Source organism: Natrix helvetica, assembly GCF_964273705.1.
Source record: "Natrix helvetica genome assembly, chromosome: 1".
Lineage (NCBI taxonomy): Eukaryota > Metazoa > Chordata > Lepidosauria > Squamata > Natricidae > Natrix > Natrix helvetica.
Window position 1 is genome coordinate 70280798 of NC_138548.1, and position 25001 is coordinate 70305798.

Here is a 25001-nt window from a genome sequence, read left to right on the forward strand (position 1 = left end):
GGGTTTCATTCTTTGATTAATAACATAAACAAATGTTTACATGCTTCACTTTTGCTCTTTTACACCAGCCAAAATGCACCTATTTCTCCGTGAAAAAATAGTTTTGTGAGTCATCTCTATTCTAAAACATTTACCAAATCACCCCAAATTCATCTACACAAGGATATATATTTTCCACTGGATGTAGACAGAAAACATCACAATCAACTTTTAAAGAGTCTTAATTATACAAGTAGACAATATTCAGATTACAGACAAAGCAAAATCAAACTATACAATCCACTATTCATATTATATTTCCAGATTCAGAAAATCCAGTTTGGCTACATTTGAAATCAATTCAGTAAAGAAATAATATGTAAACTTCTCAAGTTTTCAACATTTTGTCTAATACATTTGGTGAACTTTTATTTCCTGATCTGTTTCATAAAACAAGATATCTCTACAATTTTAGAGAAGAAATAACAATGGCGTGCATTTAAACAGACATCAGAACTTCCAGTTGAGAATTTCAGTGCAAAAAAGAACAAAACCCCAGTGGGAGTATCATATCACTTGCCCAATATAATTATGTGCTGTCTTACAGCTAAACCAACGCAAATAATTGTTGCACTCTTTTTAAAAAAATGAGTTGTTTTTCTCCTTTCTCAGACCCATCAAGGTGGCATGTAGCCACTCAGATTTGACTACATAGCTTTGCCAATTGGTAAACAATGAAATTCAAATAGTGGCTGTCCTCTATTTGTTTCCATATATAGCTGTTAATGATAATTTCCATGGAAATAGAAAAGAAAAGAACAAGCAAATTAAAAAAAAACTATAAAGGTTTGCTGATTAAAAAAGGGGGAAGGGAGAAAGACCAAAGCTATGCTATAGCATTGAATGGGAGAATGACCTCCTAGCAGCCTTCCCCCAACCCACCCCCAAAAAACTCTGAAATGGGAAAGTTACTACAAAAACTTGCATTTCTGTTCTGCCCTCATATCAAACTTTGTCTTCTTCATTCAACTGACAGCTCTGGGGTTTTTTCTTCATTATGCATTGTCTTTTACTTTTTGCAGCAAAAGAAATAAGAGGAAGAAAAAGTGTGAATAAGTATTAGCCCAAAGCAAAAAAATAAGAAATGAAAAGATGGTATCAATCCTTAGATGAAATGAATGATTAAAAAGAAAGAAAGAAATAGCCATAACAGAAAAAAAGCTACACAAAGTAGGACGTTTTTTTTCCTACCCAGCATTTCTTGTGTTTTTTGCTAGGAGGTGCTTATTCCACCCAAGGATGAAACTGAGCGATGTGGCTCAGCTTTAGCCAGAAAAAATGATGGCAGACATTTTTCACTTCTCAGGGGAAAAGGTACAGATCTTTGGAGGTTGTTTTTTTTTCCCCCAAGTTGGGAAAAAGATACCTGTGGGTAAATCAGGGGAGATGTGAATGAGGAAATTATATTCTGCGAGGAAAGTATTGCTAAGAATTTTTCCATAGATGATCACACAACATTTAATTTAAATAAGCAACGTTACGCATGACTTTAAATCAGGATCTGTACATTATAAACTTTGGTGGAGAGAAAAAATCCACAAGGTCTATTTCAAACAAACTCTATCCTTCTTTTGGTATTTTCACCCAAAGTGCCAACAGCCATCTGTGCTGCAAGCGAGATCCGAGTGCATTCACTGTTCTACAGGCGCAGGTTCTTCATCTTCTCCAGCCTCTTGCTTCTCAGGAGGAGCTCCAAGAGGGATGAGATACTGGATCTCCTCACTGCTGACTGCCACTTTCTCTGGTTGTAGCCAACGTTTCAAGTATTCCAAAGTACTGAGAAGAAGCAGAACAGAAAGGTTACAAGAGCAGTTCACAGTTAAACAAATAACACAGGCATTAACAATATGGTGCCTACAGTCACCAATAAAGGACTTTAGATTAGTACAGGGGTCAGCAACCCGTGGCTCTGGACTGGAGCCACATGTGGCTCTTTCATCCCTCTGCTGCGGCTCCCTGTCGCTCAAAATATGTGTCACAATTTCCAATGTGCGACACCCACCAGCACACGATTTATTGAGCTTTCCGACCCCCAGTAAGCCAGTCATGGATAAATCCAAGAGAGGAAAAGTTTAAGAAAAAAACAAAACCTTTAATTCAAATACATATGCTGGTTTTGTGGGTGCTCAGGAAATAGTCAGGCACCGGAAGGGATTTGTGGCTCCCGGTGTTTTCTTTTTTTGTGGGAAATGGATCTTTTGAGTGTTTAAGGTTGCCGACCCCTGGATTAGTACATCAGGCTTCCTGCACCAATTTTTAAAAACAAGCAAACAAAACTACAATTTACTTGCTAGTATGCTTCAGCAGATCAGGGTCTGACAAAGATCATAGAAAGATAGTTTCTTTCTTGGAAAAAGTTGGTTTGTGACTGTCCATATCAGCCATTTTTGTCAGTAGGCAAATCTCCCAAGGTAGTTATTTTCTGAATATGACCACGAGGTTTGCTTCAAACCTCACATGAGCCTGTAGTTGAGAAAGACTAATTACCCCTGAAACAGGCAATGATTAAACTATTCATTCATGTATGCAAGGGCAGAATCTGTTTCTGAAATATACCTTCTCTGAAAATTCCAGTAGACTCCCCATTTGGTCATGCTGAACCCTGATTATGAGAATTAAGCCATTATGGTTTGGAAACTACCATACTGACTTATCACAACGCCAGCTACAGTAATCATAGCATAGCTAATAATATGGTTAAGCAGATTGTTACTTGGTGAACTAGGTCAGTTCCTCAACACAAGTTAGTTCACAGGGTTATCATGAGAACGCAATAGGAAGAAGCAGCCCATTAAATGCCTTGACTACTTTTTTGAACATAGGAAGGCTATAAGTGTTATATTTATAGCCTTCCTATGTTCAAAAAAGAAGTCAAGGCTTTGCTTAAAACTAATGTTTTTCTGCTGCTGCAAAGTCTCATGGGAGCAGAGTCCCGACATTTGCTCCCAATGGAATCCATAGCAGATTGTACACACACACGGATAATGACAACTTAGTTTCCTATTTAAATGTTTCTTCCACGAACGTTCAAGGAAGTATGCAAAATGTCAAGAATCAAATCAAGATACTTCTCCCCTAGGACTCTAATTTAACAAGTCTGCAGAAAAGTGAAGAAGAAAACATTCACTTGTGAAACCAGATTTCCCAGGTAACAGGGGCACAGTAATTGCTTAGCAAAATCAAAGAAAAAAATAATAGAACTGGGTTTTTGCAAACTCGGAGGTAGCCGCTTGCTCATTACTTCAATTTTCCTGAACAAAAGCTTCGAGACGTAAAATGCAAGTTGTAAAATGTGCAGGTTTTACCCAATATGCACGTTCTAATTTATTTTTCACTAGTTCAGGGGCATTTTTTCAAACCCATACAGGAAAAAGAAAAGGGTGCAATAAAATAAAACTTTTTTTTTTTTGTTATCACATGCTAGTGCAGTCTCACTGGCTTTGAAAATGCTAACCAGGCTGCTAACCAAAACTGAAAAGAAGAAATAACAGCCTAGTTGAACTGAGAAAGAGCAGTAGGGAAAAGCAATCAAACAGAGTAAGAAACATAGAAAAGCCAGCAATGTATTTCAGAAAAGCTTGGGAGTGGGAGAGGGTGGTTGAAGCGGGTAGGACCATGATGGTGAACCTATGGCAGGAGCCATATCTGAGGGCATGCAAGACGTTGCCCTATGCCAGCTCCAGCGCACAACCGGTGCTGGCCTGCTGATTTTCGGCTTTCCAAGGGGCGGGGGGAGGCCATTTTCGCCCTCCCTAGGCTTCAGGAAAGTCTCCAGAGCCTCTGGATGATGAAAAACGGTACCAGAAGTTGGTTTCTGAACTTCCGGTAGGCCTGTTGGGCCTGTTTTTTGCCATCCACAGGCTCCGGAGGCTTTCTTAAAGCATGGGGAAGGTGAAAAACGGCCAAACAGGCCTACCGGAAATCCAGAGGCCTCAGTGAGGCTTGCGCACATGCACAAGGGTTGTGCGCACATGTGCAGGGGGAGGGCATTGTATTATGGGTGTGGGCACGCACACACTATCACATGTGCGCACGCCCTTTTGGCACCCGAGCAGAAAGACGTTCACCATCACTGGAGAAACAGGGATATGTGTTTTTGCATAATATGTAAACAGAAATATCTCTCTATACACTGTATTTTTCAGAGTATAAGATGCAAAAACGGGCCCGTTTTTTTGTCAAAAAAAGGCCATTTAGGAAGCTTATAGTGTGCTCCTGGGGGTTTGGGGGACAAAATTAAGCAAAAAACAGGCCGTGGTTTGCTTATTTCTGCCCTCCCCAGTCCCCAGGAGTTCTCTGAAAGTCTCCTACAAGTTGTGCATGGGCATTTTGATGAAGGAGGCAGGGTTTCAGGAGGCAAAAAATGCTGCATTCAGTGTATAAGATGCACCCAGATTTTCAGCCTTTTTTTTTTTGAGGGGAAAAGGTGCCTCTTATACTCCAAAAAATACTGTACATAGGTGGATAGAAATGTTACTATTTTAAAAAAGAAGAGCTTTGGGAGAAGTGCAGAATAGCATGTACTGTATGTGCTGAGAAACTGGAATCTTGAAACTGGAAAAAAGGAGGAAACTAACCCTACAGGGAAAGGCAAAAACACTTACCCAGTTAATGAAGGATAAGGATATTTTGAAAACCAACTTCAGTAGAGTTAAAACAGTATTCTTCAACCTTAGCAATGTTTAGATGAAAAGGCTGGTTGGAGAATTCTGGAAGTTGAAGTCCACACATCTTCACATTGCCAAGGGTGAGAAACTCCGGAGTTAAAACAACAGTTTTTTTCAAAGGTTTTCCAGTAATTGAGCATTGAGAATAAAATGAAAGAAAGCAGGTAGTTTTGAATTACAGATTTGTAATCCATAATTAAGAGGCTGTTAGACTGCAAGAAGAACCAATCAATCACTTGCTAATCACTTCAACTTAATGAATAGCAAGCAGAAACTTTAATCTTTGGTACCTGTGTTACAAGCAGGCAATGAACGAAATAAAATGCTTAGATTTGAATGAAAATAGAAGGGGAAGATTACAGATAAGATAGACAAAGAGGATTGAAAAAAACCTTTCAGGAACATCTGTAATACAACTACAGGTTAAACAGACATGTTGAGATGGTAATTGCCCAGAGTCACCAGAAAGCAAGCTTGATTTAATGGCATCTCACTCACAAAGTATCCAAAACACATGCCATCATTTCACCAGATTAGCCACAAATATTAGTCCCAATCTTGCACATGTGGAAATGGAAAGACGTTTTTGGTTGGGATAAGTAAGAAAGTAAGACATACGGTATTTGTTGAATTCAATTGGAGCTCCTTCTAAGCGTACTTCGAGCTGACCTTTGTCCCTAAAAACATTCTTAGGTGTAAAATAAGCCCCTACAGTATAAATAAATCCCCCAAAATATCTTTCTCCCATAACACTTGAAATTTCTACAAGACAAATATTTAAAAGAGGTGTTACATATAGAATATTTATTACACAAGCATTACCTCTCATCAGAATCTGTTCCCTCCAAATAAAAGTCAGATTCGGACTTCTCCTGCAGAAACCTGTCCCAACTTTCTTTCTTAGCCTGAGAAAGTGTATGCAGGATATCTTTGGATGTCACTTCCTGAGACAAACCCTTTATTTTCATTAATCTTCTCTCTGAGGAAAGAAACAAACTGATAAAGGAAGAACGCACTCTGTAGAGAAATGAAAACCGGTGGGCAGGTTAAAGCGAGAAATGTTCAGTTCAACTCTTGAGGTTTTGTATAAATTGTAACCATATTAACAGTTGATCTGACCTAGGCTTCCCAAGAGCATGAAGCAAACTCCTTGTCCTGACAAAAAACCCTTTTATTAATTTACTGTGAATTCTGCTCATTCACATCCAGCAAAGTCTTTCAAGAAAGGATTTACAATCATAGACCTTATCTGGCTTGGAGAGCTGCCAATATCTGCCAAACTTGGCAAGGAGTCTCGGAGAGTCACGAACCAATTAAGTGAACTACTTGTCTCCTGCAAACTCCCCTCCCCTTTCGCTCCTCTTTTATTTCCTCTGGGAGGGGCTATTCATCATCCACCTGTGGCCATTGTCCACTCCTTACTCCCAAATTGACTTGTTCTTTAGCTGTTCCCTTCGTCTGGCAACTCTGCACATGCGCACACTGGGAACAGGCTCTAGCTGTTTGTCTGCCTCACTGATGTCTTACTCTGAAGGCAGCTGATAACTGGCATATGGCTCTGGCCCCCTCTCTGTTTTTGACACAGAGCCCTCATCAGAGCCTTCCCCAGACTCCAGGACTGGCCCGTGTCCCTCCCCAACCTCTTCACTGTCTGAATCTGCTGCCAACTCCTCTGGTCGCTGACAACAGTGTGTATACTCTGACAGACCCTTTTAATGTCAAAGCGTCATGTCAGAGCTTTATTTTGTTGGGGACTGGATAAAAAACTCTCAGGATGGACCAAGCCATTGCTTTAAATTTTTTCTTTTACTGCCCAAATCCAAATCAGAATATACTTTGAGAAACCTGTGCACCGAAGTGGCATTTATATTTAAAAGAAGAAAGGGTTTTACTCTCCTGTAAGGATCATGACTCACAATTATTCCTACAAATATTTCACGTGAGAAAATGGACATCATTACATGCACAGCAGACAGGAAAAAGTGGAATAGAAATCTTTACATTCTTTAGGAATTTCATCCACATTAAGAAGAATGCCCATTCTTCTGTCTCCCAATTGGCTGATAGATTAGATTTCTTTTTTTTTCAACATGGAAATTATTGAAAAAGATGATAACTTCAGTTATATTTCTCAGTTTCATCAAAAAACCAAATTAGATAAAATAGGCGGCAATTTTTCTTTCGCATCTCTGTAAAATTTCAGCTAGAAAAATACGATAAACCTTAGTGTCACAAATCTTAAAAATAAAATGGTAATCTTTCTGACGTCACAGATTATCGGACAATATCCAGAAAAATGTGAACGTACAAAATAATCACTTATGCAACTGATGAACCTCACAGATGTACTGTTTTAAAAGTGCATCTCTAGCAGGCTTAAAGACTTTAACCATAATCCTTCAAGGCAGTATTTTTTTTAATAGCTTGACAACTATAAACAATATGTGCATTTCAGCTCCCAGAATTCCTCACACATGCTTGCTGTGAAATTCTAGTCCACTCCTGTTTAAATTGCCAAGTTTGAAAAACACTGTTTTAAAATTATATACAAATATGTGTCAGAAAAGGTATTTTTCAGAGTATAAAATGCACCGGAGTATAAGACGCACCAAGGTTTTGAAGAGGCAATTAAAAAAAATTTTTTTGCACTCTACAAGCCTCCCGAAAACGGGCCCGTCCCCCCCCCCCCAAAAAGGGCATGAATATCCCTTAGGAGGCTTGTAGAGTGTTTGGGGGTGGCAGCGGGGCAAAAACAAGCAAAAACGGGCCCATTTTTTGTCAAAAAAAAGGGCATTAAGAAGTTTATAGAGTGCTCCTGGGGGCTGGGGGAGGGGCAAAATTGAGCAAAAAACTGCCCATTTTTTGCTCATTTCTGCCTTCCCCAGCCCATAGGAGCTCTCTGGAAGCCTCCTAAAGGCTATGCATGGCCATTTGGGTGAAAGGGCAGGGTTTCAGGAGGCAAAAAAAATGTTGTATTCAATGTATAAGACACACCCAGATTTTCAGCCTTTTTTCTGAAGGAAAAAGGTGCGTCTTATACTCCAAAAAAACATATGGGTAGATTCAACATTCTCTGTGGTACATGATCCTCCCAACAATATCATTTGCTGTAGCTGCGATTGTAGGATTCAAAGTCTCACACATCCAGGTTGAAGAAAGTATCAACTCCTGTGAAAAATCCTAGATTAGAAAAGACTTCGATACTGACCTAAAGATGCCAAGTAGAGCTCTGAATCTTTCAATGGTACCCAGGGCTTCTCATTCACTTGCAGAGCGGGGCCTGTTACTTCCATCTGATTCTCCATCACCTGAATGTAAGAATCTGCAAAGGAATCTGCAAATGCATTATTGGACTCTTCATTCTGATCTGGATGTGGCAGAGATGAACAGATTTCAGTCCAGAGGTCCTGGCTGGAAACAGTAACTAGAGAATCAACACTTTCAGTCATGATCATGATGCAGCAATTCTGGAAAAAGAAAAAGAAAAGAAAATGATGTGCGAGTTATCAGGTATATAACATTATATTGACATATATTCTTTTTTACTTTGGGACCACAAGAAGAGTAACTTTTTTTTTTAAGCAGATGTTTAAATTTTCTCAAAACTCTACCCATTTAAAATTATTGGTGTCAAATGATCTGTGGTAGCACATACAAAACTTTGCCGACTCTTCCTTTTTTCCAAGTATTTATAATCAAAATGCTCAGGGAATTTTCTACAGAAAAAGATTCAGCTTTAAACATCTGGGAAGAAAATATTGCAAGCTGAAAATAAATTTTTAAATGTTTACGATTCCACAGAAAATTAGCCATTTTAGAACTGGATTATCTGCATAAGAAGCTTTATTTATTTGTGTTCTGCCTTTATTATTTTTAGAAATAATTCAAGGCAGTGAAGATATCTAATGCACTTTTCTCCTATTTTCCTCATGACGACAACCCTGTGAGGTGGATTAGGCTGAAAGAGAGTGACTGGCCCTAAGTCCTCCAGCTGTCTTTCGTGGCCACGGCAGGGTTAGAACTTATAGCCTCCTGCTTTCTAGCCTGGTGCCTTAAATAGTAGATGGCAAACCTTTTCAGCACCAAGTCATTCAGCGTTCACTCCCAGATCATCTTGAAAGTGTCACCCCTATGATCTCATTGGATTCCACTGATCCATCATGCAACTTATAATGCATTTCCATGCATGTGAGAAATAACATGAGTTCAATGAGATTTAAATCCAAGCAAATAGGTTATAGATCTGTAATCACTATTACTCATTGTCGTCATCTTAGCTATTGTCTATCCACTGCAGGATGAAGGCCTCTTCCGCATTTTTCCAACCAATACAATCTTGAGCTTTCTTTTGCAAATTGGGCCCGCAATAATTGCTGTCATCAATCCATCTTGTTTTAGGTCTCTTTTTTGGACACTTTTTATCAAGTGGGATCCATTCTATGGATTGGTCCACCTGCCATCAGTTCTTTTTTTGCTATGTGACCGGCCCATTTCCATTTCAATTCTTTTTTGGACACTTTTTATCAAGTGTCTTTTTTGGACACTTTTTATCAAGTGGGATCCATTCTATGCCTTGGTCCACCTGCCATCAGTTCTTTTTTGCTATGTGACCGGCCCATTTCCATTTCAATTCTTTTACTCTTTTGATGATATTGTATATTTTTGTTTGTTCTCTAATCTATGTGCAGGATGGATGCCAAGCATGTATCTTTCCATGGCTCTTTGCGCCATTCGCAGCTTTTGTATCAATTGTGAGGTTGGTGTCCATAGTTCACTAGCATATGTTAAAATAGGTAGCAGAATTACTACCATTACTACCACTACTACAATAATAACAACAACAACTTTGCAAAACTGCGAAGAATGCTGGCATTGCCCTCACAGTGCAATTTACAGATTCAATCTGAACTTTAAATTGATATGCCTCTACCTTTATCCTCATATATCATCTCTAAGAATAGCACCAGAGCAGTGTTTATCAAGTCCAACAACTTGTGTGGACTTCAGTTGCACAACTGTCCAGTTAGCATATGAATTCATGAACAGCATTCCCCAGTCCACACATCTTAAAGTTGCTAAGATTGGGAAACACTCAACTTTGGAAGCACCTGAGTCTTCCAAGGTAAATCTCTGCTGTAATGTAGGTATATCATAGTGTTAAGTCCTCGAGGCTATGACGCCATTGACTATCATTGCCAGCCCCTGATTGGTTGAGACGCGAGCAGCCAGCTGGCGGGAGAATGCAGCCATTCTATTGGTTCAGCGTGTGACAGCTCTAGTATAAAAAGGGCTGTCAGCTGTCAAATGTTGCTGTTTGCCAGGTCGAGGTTTGCCTTACATTTTGCCGTATTATACTGTTAATAAAGGTTGTGTTAGCTTCAACCTGCCTTGCCTCAGTTCCTGTCTGCCTCGTTCTCCCTACAGAACACTGGCGACGAGGATGGGATCAGGACTGAGGTAAAGGAAAAGCGAAGTCACTAATAAGACCTGCCTCAAATCACAGGCGACGAGAAGTCGCTCCAAGGCTAATTCCTCAAGTTCTGCCCTTCTAAGGATGGCTAATCTACCGGCATTCACGGCATTCAGCCTGGCCACTGAAACATGGGACGCCTACCTCGAGCAGTTCGAGTGCTTCCTGGAGGCAAACGACTTCACTGGTTTGTCCAGTGGCCGTAAAAGAGGATATTTTCTCAGCACATGTGGACACGAGATGTTTGGAATAGCCAGGGCTTTAGCAGCCCCTCAATCCGTCCATTCGATGCCTTGGGAGACTCCTTTGGAGAAACTTAAAAGTCATTACTCTCCAACTGCCTCGCGTGTAGCCAGATGTTATGCTTTTAGGCAGAGGACCCAGAGAGAAGGGGAATCTGTGAGCGATTACATGGCTTCCCTCAGAACAGCGGCCCTGCACTGTGACTTTCCTGTGCTGGATGATGCCCTGTTAGAACAGCTGGTCTGTGGTATCAAAGACCTCAGACTTCAGCGATGCTTGCTGGCATGAAAAGAGCTGAGCCTTCAGGCAGCTGTGGAGGAAGCCACGGCATATGAAATGTCACACAAATCCACTGTGGAAATTCAGAGATTTCTGCCACCGGCCGCCCATGGGTGTCCACCACGAAGAAGACAACGAAGAAGACTTCTCGGATGAGGAAGAAGAGATTAGCCGCCTCAAACTGACCATCAGGAAAAAACGGACTCAGGCTGATTTTTTACCTCAGACAGGTTGCCTGAGTTGTGGCAGGAACCATGCAAAGTCAGTCTGCAGGTTCAAAGCTGCAATATGCCGTCGGTGTGACAGGAAAGATCATTTAGCAGCCATGCCAATCGCTGACCCGCCTCCGGAGCGCACCTTGTCTAGACAATTCGTAAAGACTTCCCAAACACCGCAAAGACTGCTTTGCCATTGCAGGTGACCAGCAGCACCCTGACTGGGCTATCAGCCATGCGTCCCTGACTAAGCCTACCCATAAGATATACCTGACTGTGCGCATAGAGGGAGAGCCCTGCAAGATGGAAGTGGACACTGGCTCTTCCAAATCCCTGGTCTCTTGGGCTACTATCAAACGGATAGTGCCCAGCCTGACAAAAGCTCAACTCAGACAGTGCCCACTTCGCCTCAGAGACTATCAAGGACAGCCAATATCCATTGTGGGTTGCGGAACATTCACCATAGCCAGCAATAACTTCTAGGGGCCTCTTCCCCTCATCATTGTAGATGGCCATCTGCCCAGCCTCCTGGGGCTTGACTGGTTCTCCGCATTGGGCTCAACGTCTCTGGCATCCACTCCATTGTTCCAGATTCCTTTGCTGCGCTGGCCAGAGAGTTCGCGGACGTATTTGACAACAAGCTTGGTAAATATAATGGGACCCCCATTTCTTTTAACTTGGACCCCCAGGTGGTGCCAATATGTCTAAAACCCAGGAGAGTGCCTTTTGCTCTTCGGCCCAAAGTAGATTTAGAACTAGATAAATTAATAGCACAAGGAGTGCTCAAAGCAGTAGACCACTCCCCCTGGGAGACCCCCATAATAATACCTATTAAGCAGGATGGTAGTATTAGAATTTGAGGGGGATTTTAAATGCACCATTAATAAAGGGTTGCAAGCCAACCGTTACCCAGTGCCAGTGGTTCAACATCTGCTCCATTCCTTGGGCCAGGGAAACATTTTTGCCAAGTTAGACTTGGCACAAGCGTACCAGCAGCTCCCGGTGGACAAAGCCACTGCCATGGCTCAAACCATCATAAAGCACCGGGGAGCTTTCAAATGTAAATGCTTGCAATTTGGGGTCAGTGTAGCCCCAGGTATTTTCCAGAGCCTAATGGAGCGGATGCTCCAGGGGCTGCCAGGGATGGTACCTTATTTCGACGACGTGCTTATATCCGCTTTGGACCAAGCTGAGCTCATTGATAAATTAAGAGCAGTCCTGACCCGTTTCCGCCAAGCGGGGCTGAAACTCAAACATGAAAAGTGTAGGATAGGGGTCCCCAGTGTAGAATTTTTGGGTATCTAGTTGATTCCAAAGGCATCCACCCTACTCCATCCAAGGTAGAGGCAATTAAGAAAGCCCCCACGCCCTCCTCTAAGGCTGGACTGCAAGCATTTCTGGGGCTGCTTAATTTTTCTCCATTTTTTTTACCCCATAAGGCATCTTTGGCAGAGCCTCTTCATAGGCTCCTGGACTCCAAGACGCCCTGGCATTGGGGGTCTAAGGAAGCCCAAGCCTTTAGGGCAGTTAAGGATGTCCTTACATCCAAATCTTTATTAGTGCAATACAGTGATTGCCTCCCATTAACTTTGGCGTGCGATGCATCGCCTTATGGCACGACAAACTGTCCCAATACCTCCTGGCACAGCATACAACCCCGTGCCCAATCACCAAGCAAAGTCCCGCAGAAAGGCTTAAGGGTCGTCGGCTCTGGACAACCCTGGACCGGCTACACCCTGGTTATGCAGCAGAGAAAAGCCCCCTCACAGGCAACTCCACACGGGCCTTTAATGTGGGAGACCCAGTCTACGCCCAAAACTATGGGGCCAAACCAAGGTGGCTTCCCGGACAAATCACGCAACTAACTGGACCCTAATCTTATAAGGTCCAGCTGAGTGACGGGCAAATGTGGCGCCGACACATCAACCAGCTCAGACGGCGAGCCACCAGCGCAGCAGACCAACACCCGGTGCAGGCCCAATCCTGCCCCGGGGAACTAATATCGACAAAGGCTGCTTCAGCACAGACAGAGTCGCACGCAACACCCCCCACCAATGCATTTTTGTCACCGGGCTTACCTGAAAATCTGGTCAGTCCCATGGCGGTCAAGTTTCCCGCCGACTTAGCTGCACAGTCTCCTGATGTTCCACAGGACTCTCCACCAGCGGCTCCTTCTTTGGCCACCGCCCCTGAACTAAGGCGATCTGGATGGAGCCGATGTCAGCCGGTGTATTTGGCTGACTACGCATGTGCTAACTGGGAGGAGAGGGGTGTTAAGTCCTCAAGGCTATGACGCCATTGACTATCATTGCCGGCCCCTGATTGGTTGAGACGTGAGCAGCCAGCTGGCGGAGAATGCAGCCATTCTATTGGTTCAGCGCCTGACAGCTCTAGTATAAAAAGGGCTGTCAGTTGTCAAATGTTGCTGTTTGCTGGGTCGAGGTTTGCCTTACATTTTGCCCTGTTATACTGTTAATAAAGGTTGTGTTAGCTTCAACCTGCCTTGCCTCAGTTCCTGTCTGCCTCGTTCTCCCTACAGAACACATAGACTGTGACAAAATCAAATGCCAGCTTCTTATAAAACACATATTTATGACTGTAGTGAGCTGTTAAATGCTTTCAATTGAAAACTTAGGAAAGTTTGGAGTAGTCAGTGATAATGCTACCATAAAATTGGAAGGGACCCTTTAAGCCATCGATTTCAGCTTCTGTTCAATGCAGAAATCCAATTTGGAGATCCCCAGCAGATGGCTGCATTAACTCACCTGAACATCCCCAAGAAGAGTTCACCACTTCCTTCGGGGATTTGGTTCTGCTGTGCAATTCACTCCTACAGTGTTGGGGTCTTTCCTAATTTCCAGGCTACTGATGCGTTTAGCCATGCAAAAGTCCCAGACCCACTGAATTCCGAGTGCTGTGATCCAGAACAGCTAGAGAAAGTATTGCTAAAAAAGCCTTTCACCTTTTAAAAAAATGCCTTTGAAAATTAAAACCCCGAATGACTTGGCCAATTAAAAAGAAAGAAGAAAACGTGATACAGACACACCGCGTGCCCCACCTACCAAGAGAGGTGCTTTGCCGAAATAGCACTGATCTGGAGACATAGAAACGGAAGGCCTTCGACAATGATCTTCCCAGGTGATCGCTGGAGGGATCCGTCCCGTTCTGCAACGCGATGGGTTTTCCCCCATCCAGCCACCCCCGCCCCCTCCGACTTGATCGGCGGCTCCGACTCTTCCTACCTGGACGCGTAAACCTGCCGCGAGTCAAACCCCGCCAAGAGAAGGAACTGAGCTAGCGGGTCCCTCTCGCCTCCACGCTGGCCAATGGGCGACGAGAACGGGAACGCAGGTAAGAGAAACCATCAATCCCCGACAATTAAAGATGGATCGCGGTCGAATGGGATTCCTATTTAACTTCCGGTTCTATAACGGAAGCCCGTTGTGGCGTCGTCCATGTGCGGGGCAGGAGTGCTGGAAAGACAGACCTCAAAAGAAAGTTGGAGGAGGGAGGCATTAAATCCGAGCGCTATTCCCATAGGAAAAAAAGAAAGCATATTCATCCAGGGAGAAATAAGGAGGTGAGGAAAAGACCAGACTTATTTCCTAGAGAAAGCGAGTCTTTAATATCGCTAAGGAGCTTCAACGTCGGTTGTTGTTGCTTCAGAGAGCCCGCATATGGAGACGCCCAAGAGCAACGGAAGTGGCAAACGTCATCTTTTTAGTCTATCTCTTTAAAGTAATGAAAGCCTCTTCTCCGTGTAGTTAAAGGCGACATCTTGGAACCGGGCATTACTTAGGGCGTTTGCGTTAACTGCGTTTTATGAAGCTCCCGGGACACGAACCGCAGCTTCTGCCTCTTCTCCTTTCTAGTGATGCGTAACGGACTGAGAAGGGTGGGGATGTGGCGCTAGGTTTACTGCGTTTGCACAGAGGAATCCCCCCTGTCACTTCCTGCTGGTGGGTGCTTTGAGAGGCCCTACTAGCGAAGGGCTGGTCTGGTTCAGTGTGCGGTGTGAAAGCAGAGGACTAGCTTAGTTGGGTTAATGGTGGGCAAGCGTAGCAGGAGAGCACAGCTTCGAAATCAGCATATATGGTTTTGAATTTGCTGCGCTAAAATTGTTGCTGTAGCTTTTGCATGCAGGAGGAAGGCCTGAAGCAGCCTGCCTCAAACTGGATAACTTTAAAACGGATGGGCTTTTCTATTCCCAGAACCCCCCCCCACCTCACCCGGATGGTTGGGGAATTCTCTGGGAGTTGAAGTCCACCCAAGTCAAAGTTGCTAAGTTTGAGCAACGCTGGCCTAAAGAATACCATCAAAGGCAGCAGCTGGAAGTTTCCTGGAGAGGGAGTTGTGAAGGAGAGTCGCCCTGGAAGTCCTCTGTTGTGTTGGAGTAAAACCGAGAAAAGCTCACCTGCTTTTGTCATGAGAGCAGGAACTTGGCTTCTAAAGCAGATCAGATAATTTAAACAGAGTTTGGAAGTTGGGGCTGAAAGGCAACTGAATTCTTTCTGTATCTAAAGATAGAATAATTTTGGGGAGGGATCTGTGTGTTCGTGACTAGCTAGAACTTTCAAATTATTTTCCAGAGCTGCTTGGCATAAAAATTAGCTACGTTTGCATTTATAAAACTGCACGAATGCTGAAATGGAATGGTGCTAAAGATCTTTTATTATAATGATGCTAATTCTAAAATTCAGATTTGGATTGTTATGTTATGACCAACCAAAGGATTACAAGCGAACAAGCTTCTGAATTCATTGCCAGTCTCCCTCTGGCAACCTGAAAAACTCTGCTTACTTTGAACTTTAGCAGCAAATGTGTTTTCTATTTATGTATGCCTCTGGGCATCTATTCTTAATCTTAGCTGCTTTCTGGTTGATGTAGGATTGTGTTTCTACAAAGTTTTATTTAAACATCTTTTGCTTCCTTTTTTTTAAACCCACTGCCACTGGCTAGGAAGGATTGGAAACATTTATGTGCAATGAGCTATTTGCTGCCTTTTTCTGTTTTGCTCATGGGACTGCTGCCAACGAGAGCCATGGCTTGGACCTCAACTGGGAAGACACATGCTGATCTGATCAACAATCTTTATAGTGAGTTCAAACAGCAGTTAGGACAGACTTCTAAAACATTGCTGAAGTACCAAGACATTTTTTATAATTAACAATTCTAGTGGCATAGTGAATTTGACAATTAAGAATCTCTTTTAACAATTATATCAAATGCAACAGCACAACACTGAAATCTTAAAGCAGGGGTGTCAAACTTAAGACCTGCAGGCCGCATTCAGCCCGCAGGGTGCTTAGATCTAGCCCACAGGACCATCCTAGAAATAGCAAAGGACCAGCCCATGACCAGTTCAGCCTCTGCCAGAGAAAATGGAGCTTGGGAGGGCCGCACAGCCCAGGCGCCCCTGATACAAGTGACATCAAGCTGGCCCCTCCCCCCCCCCCCCAAGGTCAAACACTCCTGATACAGCCCTCAATGAAATCGAGTTTGACACCCCTGGACTAGAGAGAATTAAGTGGTAGACAATCCATCCCTTCCATTCTAAGGTGTATGATTCTTTCCCATCAAGAAAGTTCCAACTATATTATGCAAAAAGGCTTCCTATTTTGCTTTACATTGGCCAGATAGATAGTGATGGGATGCCTTTCTATGTTTCCAAATAATTTATGTTAAAGATAATATGTAAGATAATAATATGGTACTGATGGTACGGATAACTTTATTATCCATTGACATTTAATTAGGGTTAAATGATCCCAGTTGAAAGTTACTATGTTTTGTAATGAATTCTAGTTATCCAAGGACTACACAAAAATATTTTTATGCAAGTTCTAATATGAAATAGAGAAAAAAAATCTGAGGCTGAATTGTAATATTAGTAGGGTACTGCAGAGGTTCCCAATCTTTTTCGGTTTGCGGCTCCCATAACACTTCGGATTTTTTCCGCGGCTCCCTTAATAGGTACATCCGATTTTTTTAAATTTTTGACTTTTTAAGGATTTGGAAATCTACTTTTTAGTTCGTTAAGGTTAGGTTAATTGAAAAATAAATTAAACACGAGCTTTAAATTCACAATTTATTGAACATCGTTTAATGATTTAAAATTATTAATGGGATGGATGGGCTTGTTGTTCGCTGCACAACTTCTCAAATCTTGGATCAGAAAAATAGCTTTTGAAAAGTAACTTAACCACCACACTAGCCCAGTGGTGGGCAACCTTTTTTTTCAACTGAGCCAAATCTCGCCAAAACCACGATTGAAATTTATTTGGAGAGCCGCTCTTGCTTAGCAACCAAAATTTTGGGCTCAATTGTGGTCATATGTTGTTTTTCTTTCTTTCTTTCATCTCTCTCTCCCACTTTCTTTTTTTCTTTTTCTTTCTCTCTCTCTCTCTCTCTGGCTCTTTGTCTCTCTCTCCCTCCCTCCCTCTCTGTCTCCCTCTGTCATTTTCTCTGGGTGTCTATCTGTCTCTCTCTCTGTATCTCTGTCTCTCTCTCCTCCTTCCCCCATCTCTGTCACTCTGTGTGTGTGTGTGTCTGTCTGTCTGTCTGTCTCTCACTCACTCTGTGTGTGTGTGTGTGTCTGTCTCTGTCTCTCCCTCTGTCTCTCTCCCCTCCCTTCCTCTCTCTCTGTCACTCTGTGTATGTGGGTGTGTCTGTCTCTCACTCATTCACTTAATCACTCACTCTGTGTGTGTCTCTCTCTCTGTCTGTCTATCTTTCTCTCCCTCCCTCCCCCCCTCTGTGTGTGTGTGTGTGTGTGTGTCAGTCTCTCTCTGATTCCCTCCCTCACTCCCTCTCTCTGTTCCTCTCTCTGTCTGTCTCACTCACACACACACACACTGTGGTCACCACAGTGTGTGTGTGTGTGAGTGAGACAGAGAGAGGAACAGAGAGAGGGAGTGAGAGAGGGAATCAGAGAGAGACTGACAGAGACGAATCAGAGACGTACTTTTAGCTACCTGGCAGCGGCGTTTTGCCTTGGGGGGCTCCTCAGAACTTCCCAAGACTTCGGAGGGAAGTTTACAGCCTTCCCTCGGAACGCTTCGGAGGGAAGCTTCTGCAAAGGCGAGTGGCAACAAGTCTCCCAGGCTTTAATTTGCCGAGCTGTGCGCACGCGCCTGTTTTCCACGGCGTGGAGCAGCGGCGAGATTCTGCGCGGCGAGCGATGATTCCAGGGGCCATCCGGGAAGATGAGGAACGCGAGGGGGACCCTGCCCCCCCCTGATGCCCCCCGGAATCATCGCTCGCCGCCCAGAATCTCGCCGCTGCTCCACACCGTGGAAAACAGGCGCGCGCGTACAGCTCGGCAAATTTCAGCCTGGGAGACTTGTCATGCCCGGGCTTTTGCAGAAGCTTCCCTCCAAAGCCCGAGAGGGACGTCAGCGTTAGACCCAGCGGGCGCAGGTATTAATTGAATATTTCGCGGCGCCCTTATGACGATAGCGCGGCTCCCCAGGGAGCCGCGGCGCACACTTTGGGAATCACTGGGGTACTGGATTTCAGATATACAGTAGATCACATTCCTTGGTATATAGTTGATGGATGTTAAGAAGCTAAGAAATTAAGAAAATAATTTATGTTCTTACTTTGACTTATAACTAAGATAATTCAGTTTTCTTAGCTTCTTATAAAATCTAACCCAAGCTATATACCAAGGAATATGATCTATATCTGACCTGTAGCTGCCCTCAGCTAGTCTCCATTTTGGGACAGACAGGAGTTTTATACTGTATAATAACTTGTATTCATTTCTCTATTCCTGTAGAAAATGGTGTGATTAAATCCCAACGTGTTCATGCTGCGATGCTGGCTACCGATAGAGCCCACTATGCCAATAATTTTCCATATATGGATTCTCCTCAGTCAATTGGTAAGATTGCAGACTATTGTCAGTTAAGAAAGAACTATTTCATTTACAGTATAAGAGACCACATTATGTGTTGTTTTCATGCTTGGAACCGCGTGTCTGTCCCAGACCACTAGAAAGCATGGTTTCATCCAAACTATTCTACAGGTAATAAAGGTAATATGAAGACTTTTTAAATTAAGTATATTTATTTTGTTTTATCCTAAAAAATAAAATTCAAAACAAAAACAGAAAAACAAACAAAACAAAAACATGTCGTGCACTAACAGCAAAAAAGAAAAAAATGGTGTACAAAAAAAGAGAAAAAGATCATCCAAATATCAAATAAATATTTAACACATAGAATTCACCTCGTTGGAAAAAAAGGAAAAACAGTAAATTCTTCTCCCCTTTTACAAATATATGTATATAAAAGAAGATCGGTCAACAGATTAAGCTAAACATTACACTACTCTTCAAATCATTCTGTTAACTGTTATTGTTTTTAGTGTGCAGAAAGTCTGATTTAGATTTATCTAGTTTACAGTCTCTATAGTTCATTATTGTAGTCGTGGTGGCACAGTGGTTAGAATGCTGTATTGCAGGCTAACTCTGCCGACTGCCAGGGGTTCAATCCTCACCGGCTCAAGGTTGACTCAGCCGTCCATCCTTCTGAGGTTGGTAAAATGAGGACCCAGACTGCTGGGGACAATAGACTGACTCTGTAAACCGCTTAGAGAAGACTACAGCACTGTGAAGTGATATACAAGTCTAAGTGCTATATTGCTATCTCTGATCAAAGCAGTTAATTTCACCATCTCTGCTAATTCAGTCAATTTTAAATCCATTCTTCAACAGTTGGCATCCCTTTTTCGTCCAGTGCTTGGCAAGTACAATCCTTGCAGCTGTCATCATGTGAAGGAATAGCACCCCAAATTGTTTTTCAATTGGCTTGTATATAATACCTAAAAGAAAAGCTTCAGGTTTCATTAATATTTGTATCTTAAATATTTTCTACATTGTAATTGTTATGCTTGTCCAGTATGTTTTCACATATTTGCAAGACCACCACATATGATAAAATGAGCCTGGATTTTGACTACATTTCCAGCACTTATTAGAAGTCCCTTTACACATTTTCGCTAGTCGATCGGGGGTTAAATACCAATGATACATCATTTTATAAAAAATGTCTTTCAAGCTATAATTTATTGTAAATTTTAGTCCATTAGTCCATACATTCTCCCATTTATCTAGTGTTATATTATACATAATTTTTTCCTCATTTTACCATACAATCTTCAACATATTTATCTTCCAGGTTCATCTTAGGTAACATTTTATAAACTTTAGCAATCAAGGGATCACCTCCAGAACTTCAATTAATATGAAGACTTTAAACAAGAATCTTAATTCAGGAGTGTCCATAGTTCCTGAATCAACTTTGGGCAGCTCCAGAGTTGTTTCTGAAAAATCTAAAGGTCAGTGGCATTATTATATGCCAGTTAGAGATGAAAATCATACAATGGTATTGTGTATCTTAGATTGGGCTTCAAAGGGTTTTTAAAAAGTGTCCAAATATGATTCAGTGAAAATCCTTAGAAAACCAAAAAAAAAAAACACCGTGCCCTTTGCAACCCTTACCTTCTTAACAACTATTATACCTGCATTAAAAGGTCGCTCGCCATCTTACACTTTTAATTCCCTGCAAGGATTGAAAAAAATGAAGTGTTTGTAATGTTGCTTGAATGATGGTTCTTAGCATGGAGAAAAACCCACCTTATTGATGGATTTATTTCAGGATACAAGGCTACTATCAGTGCCCCTCACATGGTAAGACCCATTTTTATATTAAAAGAGTATATAAAGACATTCTTGCATTGATATATATTTACTCAATAATGCAGAGAGACCACCAATGTAAAGCTTTATAGCTTTGAATTATCAGTTTGTTTCCATGCAGCTTACTCTGGCATTACCAAGAATTTTGATCATGGCGAATGCTGCAATGGTCGTAACTCTGAAAAACAATCATAAGTCATTTTTTTTCAATGCCGTTGTAACTTTGAATGGTCACTAAATGAACGGTTGTAAGGACTACCTGTGTACCCATACTGCAGAAATCTATCTGCCAACACTAAGTTGGTCAGAACTAACTTGTTTCTTTTTTTTTGCCCGGAAGAAAAATGGCACTAGAATAAAGTAAAAAAGAATTGTTATTTCCACCTTGGTGCCATCCAAATGTATTGGACTGTAACCTTTTCCTTTCTCAGCCCAGCATGTTGGTGGCTTGATGTAATGGAAATTGTCACTCAATACATCTCATTCAAGACAAAAGTGGGGGAAGACTGAGTTAAAAACTGTGAAAATAAGTTATGTAGAAAATGTGTAATGTTATGCATCATGCTTGTTCCTACAGCATGCTCATGCTCTTGAGTTACTAAAGGATCAACTAGTGGAAGGAGCGAAGGCATTAGATGTAGGATCAGGAAGTGGCTATCTCACTGCTTGTTTTGCTAGAATGGTAAGCAAAAAGCATTTTTAACCACCCAAAAAAATCTCTCTTCTTGCTACAGATGAGTGTTTTTTCTAGTTAGTATTCTGTCAACTTGATATAGCTGATGCAATTGCCGCCTGACTATTACAAAACTTAAACTCTGAGAAACTAAATGGAAAACACAAAAAATTGATTTGCATCTCTCTGTGTGTGGACAAAACGTCATATAGAACATTATTTTAATTATTCTACTAGTTTCAGGCAATATGATTTTTAGCACTGCAAAGAGATAAACCAAAAGTGAGTTCCATTGAATATGGTGGAATTTAGCTTTGAGGTCAGATTTATACAAATTACACATTTTCCCCCTCACATTGGAACTGGAAACGAGATGCAATTCTGAGAGAGTTGCAAATAAATTGCTTGTGGGTGTAATTTCCAACTACGTGATCAATGTTAAAAAATTCTAAAATTCTATTTAGAATTCATGGATCTTTACTAAACTTCTAATGAATTATTTAATGAATTCTATTTTCTCTATAATAATGAATTTGAAGTAGTATTAGAGTTTGAAGTATACATGACTCCTTTTATAGGTGGGCCCCACGGGCAAGGCAATAGGTATTGAGCACATAGAAGAATTGGTTCACGAATCCCTTAGGAATGTCAGAAAAGATGATCCAAACTTACTTAGTTCTGGACAAGTGAAACTTTTAGGTGAGTTATCTGTTTTGTTGCCGTGGTATCAATTTTGATTTGATAGGTGCTTGCTATTTTCAACAGTAGAGAAAGCAATGTAGAAGGATAATTCTTAAAATATATTTTTTTCAAAGCTATAGGGGTGAGTTGTCTCTAAAGAATTATCTATATATAATAATTATTTTTATGGTAAATAGGATAGTCTGGATCTTTTGATACTCACTGCTTCCCATATGACTTTTTTAAAATTTTACCCAGAAGTTCTTTATTGGATTTTTCTTAGTTCCTACTAACTGGAAAATAAGAGACTAAATTACAATACTGAAATATTGAATGGAATAATATTGAATGGAACCTTTTCTCTAGTGATACCCATAGTGTGATGTTTGTACTTCAAAATAGATCCCCCTTTTTTCAGGAAAACTGTGTTTATGAGGCCTGATGATTAATTAGGTTGCATATATCTTGTTCTTTAACTTTCATTTTGCTCTGTTCTTCTTTTGCTTTTGTACTATATTTAGAGTTTCTGTAATTTAAAGTAGACACTACTTTCAATCACCTGTGGGTTTCATAGAAAATGGATTGTGAATGAGAAAAAATCATTTTTCTTCGGCTTATAAAATCCGCACTGTCCACATTCTCTCTCCCCAGTTGGGGATGGTAGGAAGGGGTATCCTGAAGAAGCCCCATATGATGCCATCCATGTTGGAGCAGCTGCACCCACCGTGCCAATGGAGGTAGGATACAGAAGGACCCATCTCAGCTCCGTTCAGTAAACAATAATCTTGTATTCTGTTTTCCAAGTTCCCAAAAATGCTGTGGAACTGTAACCCATGTTGGAAGGTTAGCCCTGAATAATATAAACTCAAAAGAATACTTCAAATATAGAGGCTTTTGATATTTCTTTCCTTACATTATGAGATTTAAACTTTCATGTTTTACCAAAACAAACTATTTTGCTAGACATCTGCCATAGAACATTTCAGGAATTAAGTATGTAGAACAAGTTGAGTTAAAAATAAATGGCAAGGTTCCCGAGTCTCAAGAAATACTTTATTTTCACTGTATCTCCTAGGATGCTCAATGTTTAGCTTAATTTTTTTTTGTCTTCAATTTGCCTTACCATGTTTACTGATATTTTTTGTGTATTGCCAGTTGCTGAATGAACTAAAACCTGGAGGACGACTGATTTTGCCAGTAGGGCCAGAAAATGGAAACCAGGTTATGATGCAATTTGACAAAACGATGGATGGCCAGATTGTGGAAAAACATCTGATGGGTGTGATATATGTTCCTCTGACAGACAAAGAAAAACAGTGGCCTCGGTAAAATATTAAAACTTTTTTTTCTTTTGTAAAGTTACCCCAGAATAGTGAATTGGTATCCTAATTGGCTTTTGCTAAGCAAAGTATAGATACTAATACAAGAATGGAATCTCTAACTAAACCACTATAGAAACTAGAATTATCTTCCCTTAAGCAGACAAGCAATGAAATCTTAGAAAATAAAATCTCAGAGTTTGAGCTCATTATAATTTTTGCCAAAACCACTGTTCAAAAATCTTACTCCAAATGATGATGATTTCAGAATCTCTTTGTATCTTTCTGACATGTTAAAGTTTTAATTTTCCAAGATTTAATGCTATGAATACATACAAGCTGAAAGTCAAGTTCTTCCGTATTTCTAGCTTCATGGAACTTGCTTTCCCAAAAACATGCATGTGACTGGATAGCAGGTATATTTATTAAGTGTGAATTTACATATACTTCAGTTTAATACTGATATTCTAAAGGGTTTTATTATGAATATAGTAAGTCCAAGATTTAACAAGTATTCCTATACACTTCTTTAAATTAAAATTAACAATGGTAAAATCAGTTTAGTAGTTGGTGCAGGGGAGACTGAGAGTTCCTGCTTTGCCCCTCCTTCCATTCCTCCTTATTTATGTTCTAACTACAATTATTCGTTCAATCCAAAACTGGAAAGCATGATTTAGTATCAATTTACTATTCAAAATCTTCAGTATTTATATAACACTAAACAGCCACCTTTGGTAGTATTTTTTTCACTCACAGCCAAATATTAGCATTGGGTTTTAGGAAGAAAGAATTATTGTGTGATGTAATAAAAGTCAATTATTTCTTTTTCTCTAGGGGTGAACTTTAAAAGATTTAAATAGTTTATAAAGGATCTTTTGAAAATCTATGAACTATGTTTGGAAAAACTGATATTTGCAGTACATTATATATGAATGCTCATTTCTCCTCTTTGAAAGTAACATTTGACCTGTAATTTTAAGCACTTGGATGGAATTTGGAAACAAAGCAATGGAAATTGGTTGATTCAGGGATAACAACATATTTCACAATTAATAATTCTTGTGTGTACCAATGTAGAATAAACAATGGATAAAAAACTGCATTTTCTCTGGCTTTTATAAATGTGATAAATTGTTTTATTTGTGATTTAATATTTGGAAGGTATTTTTCACATATTCTGTTAATGCAGAAAACAGTAGCAATCTTACCAGTGATGGGTTCCTACCGGTAGTAGTTTGGCGGGCTGGGTTGCTGGAACCGGCAGCGACCCAGGCCTGCCATGCCTCTGAATTGGTTCTCCCAGTGGCGCCATAGGCACTGCCATTTTGTTTTTTGCTTCTGCGCACGCACAGAGAAATTTTTATTTCATTTTTATTTTTAACATCACGTGTGCATGTTGTGGATGCGGCCCGGAAGAGAAGCTACCTAGTGGGCATGCGCACGCCAGGAAATGAACTTCCAATTTCCGGCACATGCATGCGCAGCAGAAAGCTTGTCATCCAGTTACTGGCGCACATGATCAGCTGACCGGTGCACATATGCAGCTGACGTGTGCATTTGCAGCTCTACCGGTTTCTGGCACTGCTGCATGTGCTAAAAACAGCTGATCATTGTGCTCATGCGCACCAGAAACCTGAAAAAGGATCAAGCGATGCTGCGCATAACAGCAGACATGGCTCTGTGTGCCACTTTGGGCACGCGTGCCATAGGCT

At 41.2% G+C, this 25001-nt stretch overlaps 2 protein-coding genes across 7 annotated transcripts; one reads left to right on the forward strand and one right to left on the reverse strand.

Moving 5' to 3' along the window:
• Nucleotides 1-205: 205 nt before the first annotated feature.
• On the reverse strand, nucleotides 206-14299 carry CCDC32 (coiled-coil domain containing 32). Of its 3 annotated transcripts, none has more exons than XM_081967357.1 (4): nucleotides 14156-14299; nucleotides 7915-8173; nucleotides 5529-5685; nucleotides 206-1815 (listed from the first exon to the last, which is right to left on the reverse strand). In XM_081967357.1, exons 2-4 carry the CDS (start codon nucleotides 8159-8161, stop codon nucleotides 1671-1673), a joined length of 549 nt encoding a protein of 182 aa, XP_081823483.1. In that variant the 5' UTR covers nucleotides 8162-8173; nucleotides 14156-14299; the 3' UTR covers nucleotides 206-1670. The 3 variants fall into 3 exon arrangements, with proteins under 3 accessions (XP_081823483.1, XP_081823482.1, XP_081823484.1); XM_081967356.1 differs by lacking the exon at nucleotides 14156-14299 and adding an exon at nucleotides 13976-14144; XM_081967358.1 differs by lacking the exon at nucleotides 14156-14299 and adding an exon at nucleotides 13679-13849.
• Nucleotides 14300-14337: 38 nt separating this feature from the next.
• On the forward strand, nucleotides 14338-24391 carry LOC309399469 (protein-L-isoaspartate(D-aspartate) O-methyltransferase-like). 4 transcript variants are annotated; one of them, XM_081967326.1, is made up of 9 exons: nucleotides 14338-14493; nucleotides 15873-16009; nucleotides 18694-18798; nucleotides 20576-20607; nucleotides 21194-21298; nucleotides 21868-21988; nucleotides 22622-22707; nucleotides 23126-23295; nucleotides 24124-24391. In XM_081967326.1, the coding sequence occupies exons 1-9, from the start codon at nucleotides 14369-14371 to the stop codon at nucleotides 24134-24136; spliced, it is 894 nt and encodes a 297-aa protein (XP_081823452.1). In that variant the 5' UTR covers nucleotides 14338-14368; the 3' UTR covers nucleotides 24137-24391. The 4 variants fall into 4 exon arrangements, with proteins under 4 accessions (XP_081823452.1, XP_081823455.1, XP_081823453.1 ...); XM_081967329.1 differs by having other exon boundaries at nucleotides 14367-14493; nucleotides 15877-16009; XM_081967327.1 differs by lacking the exon at nucleotides 14338-14493 and adding an exon at nucleotides 14655-14872.
• Nucleotides 24392-25001: the final 610 nt, after the last annotated feature.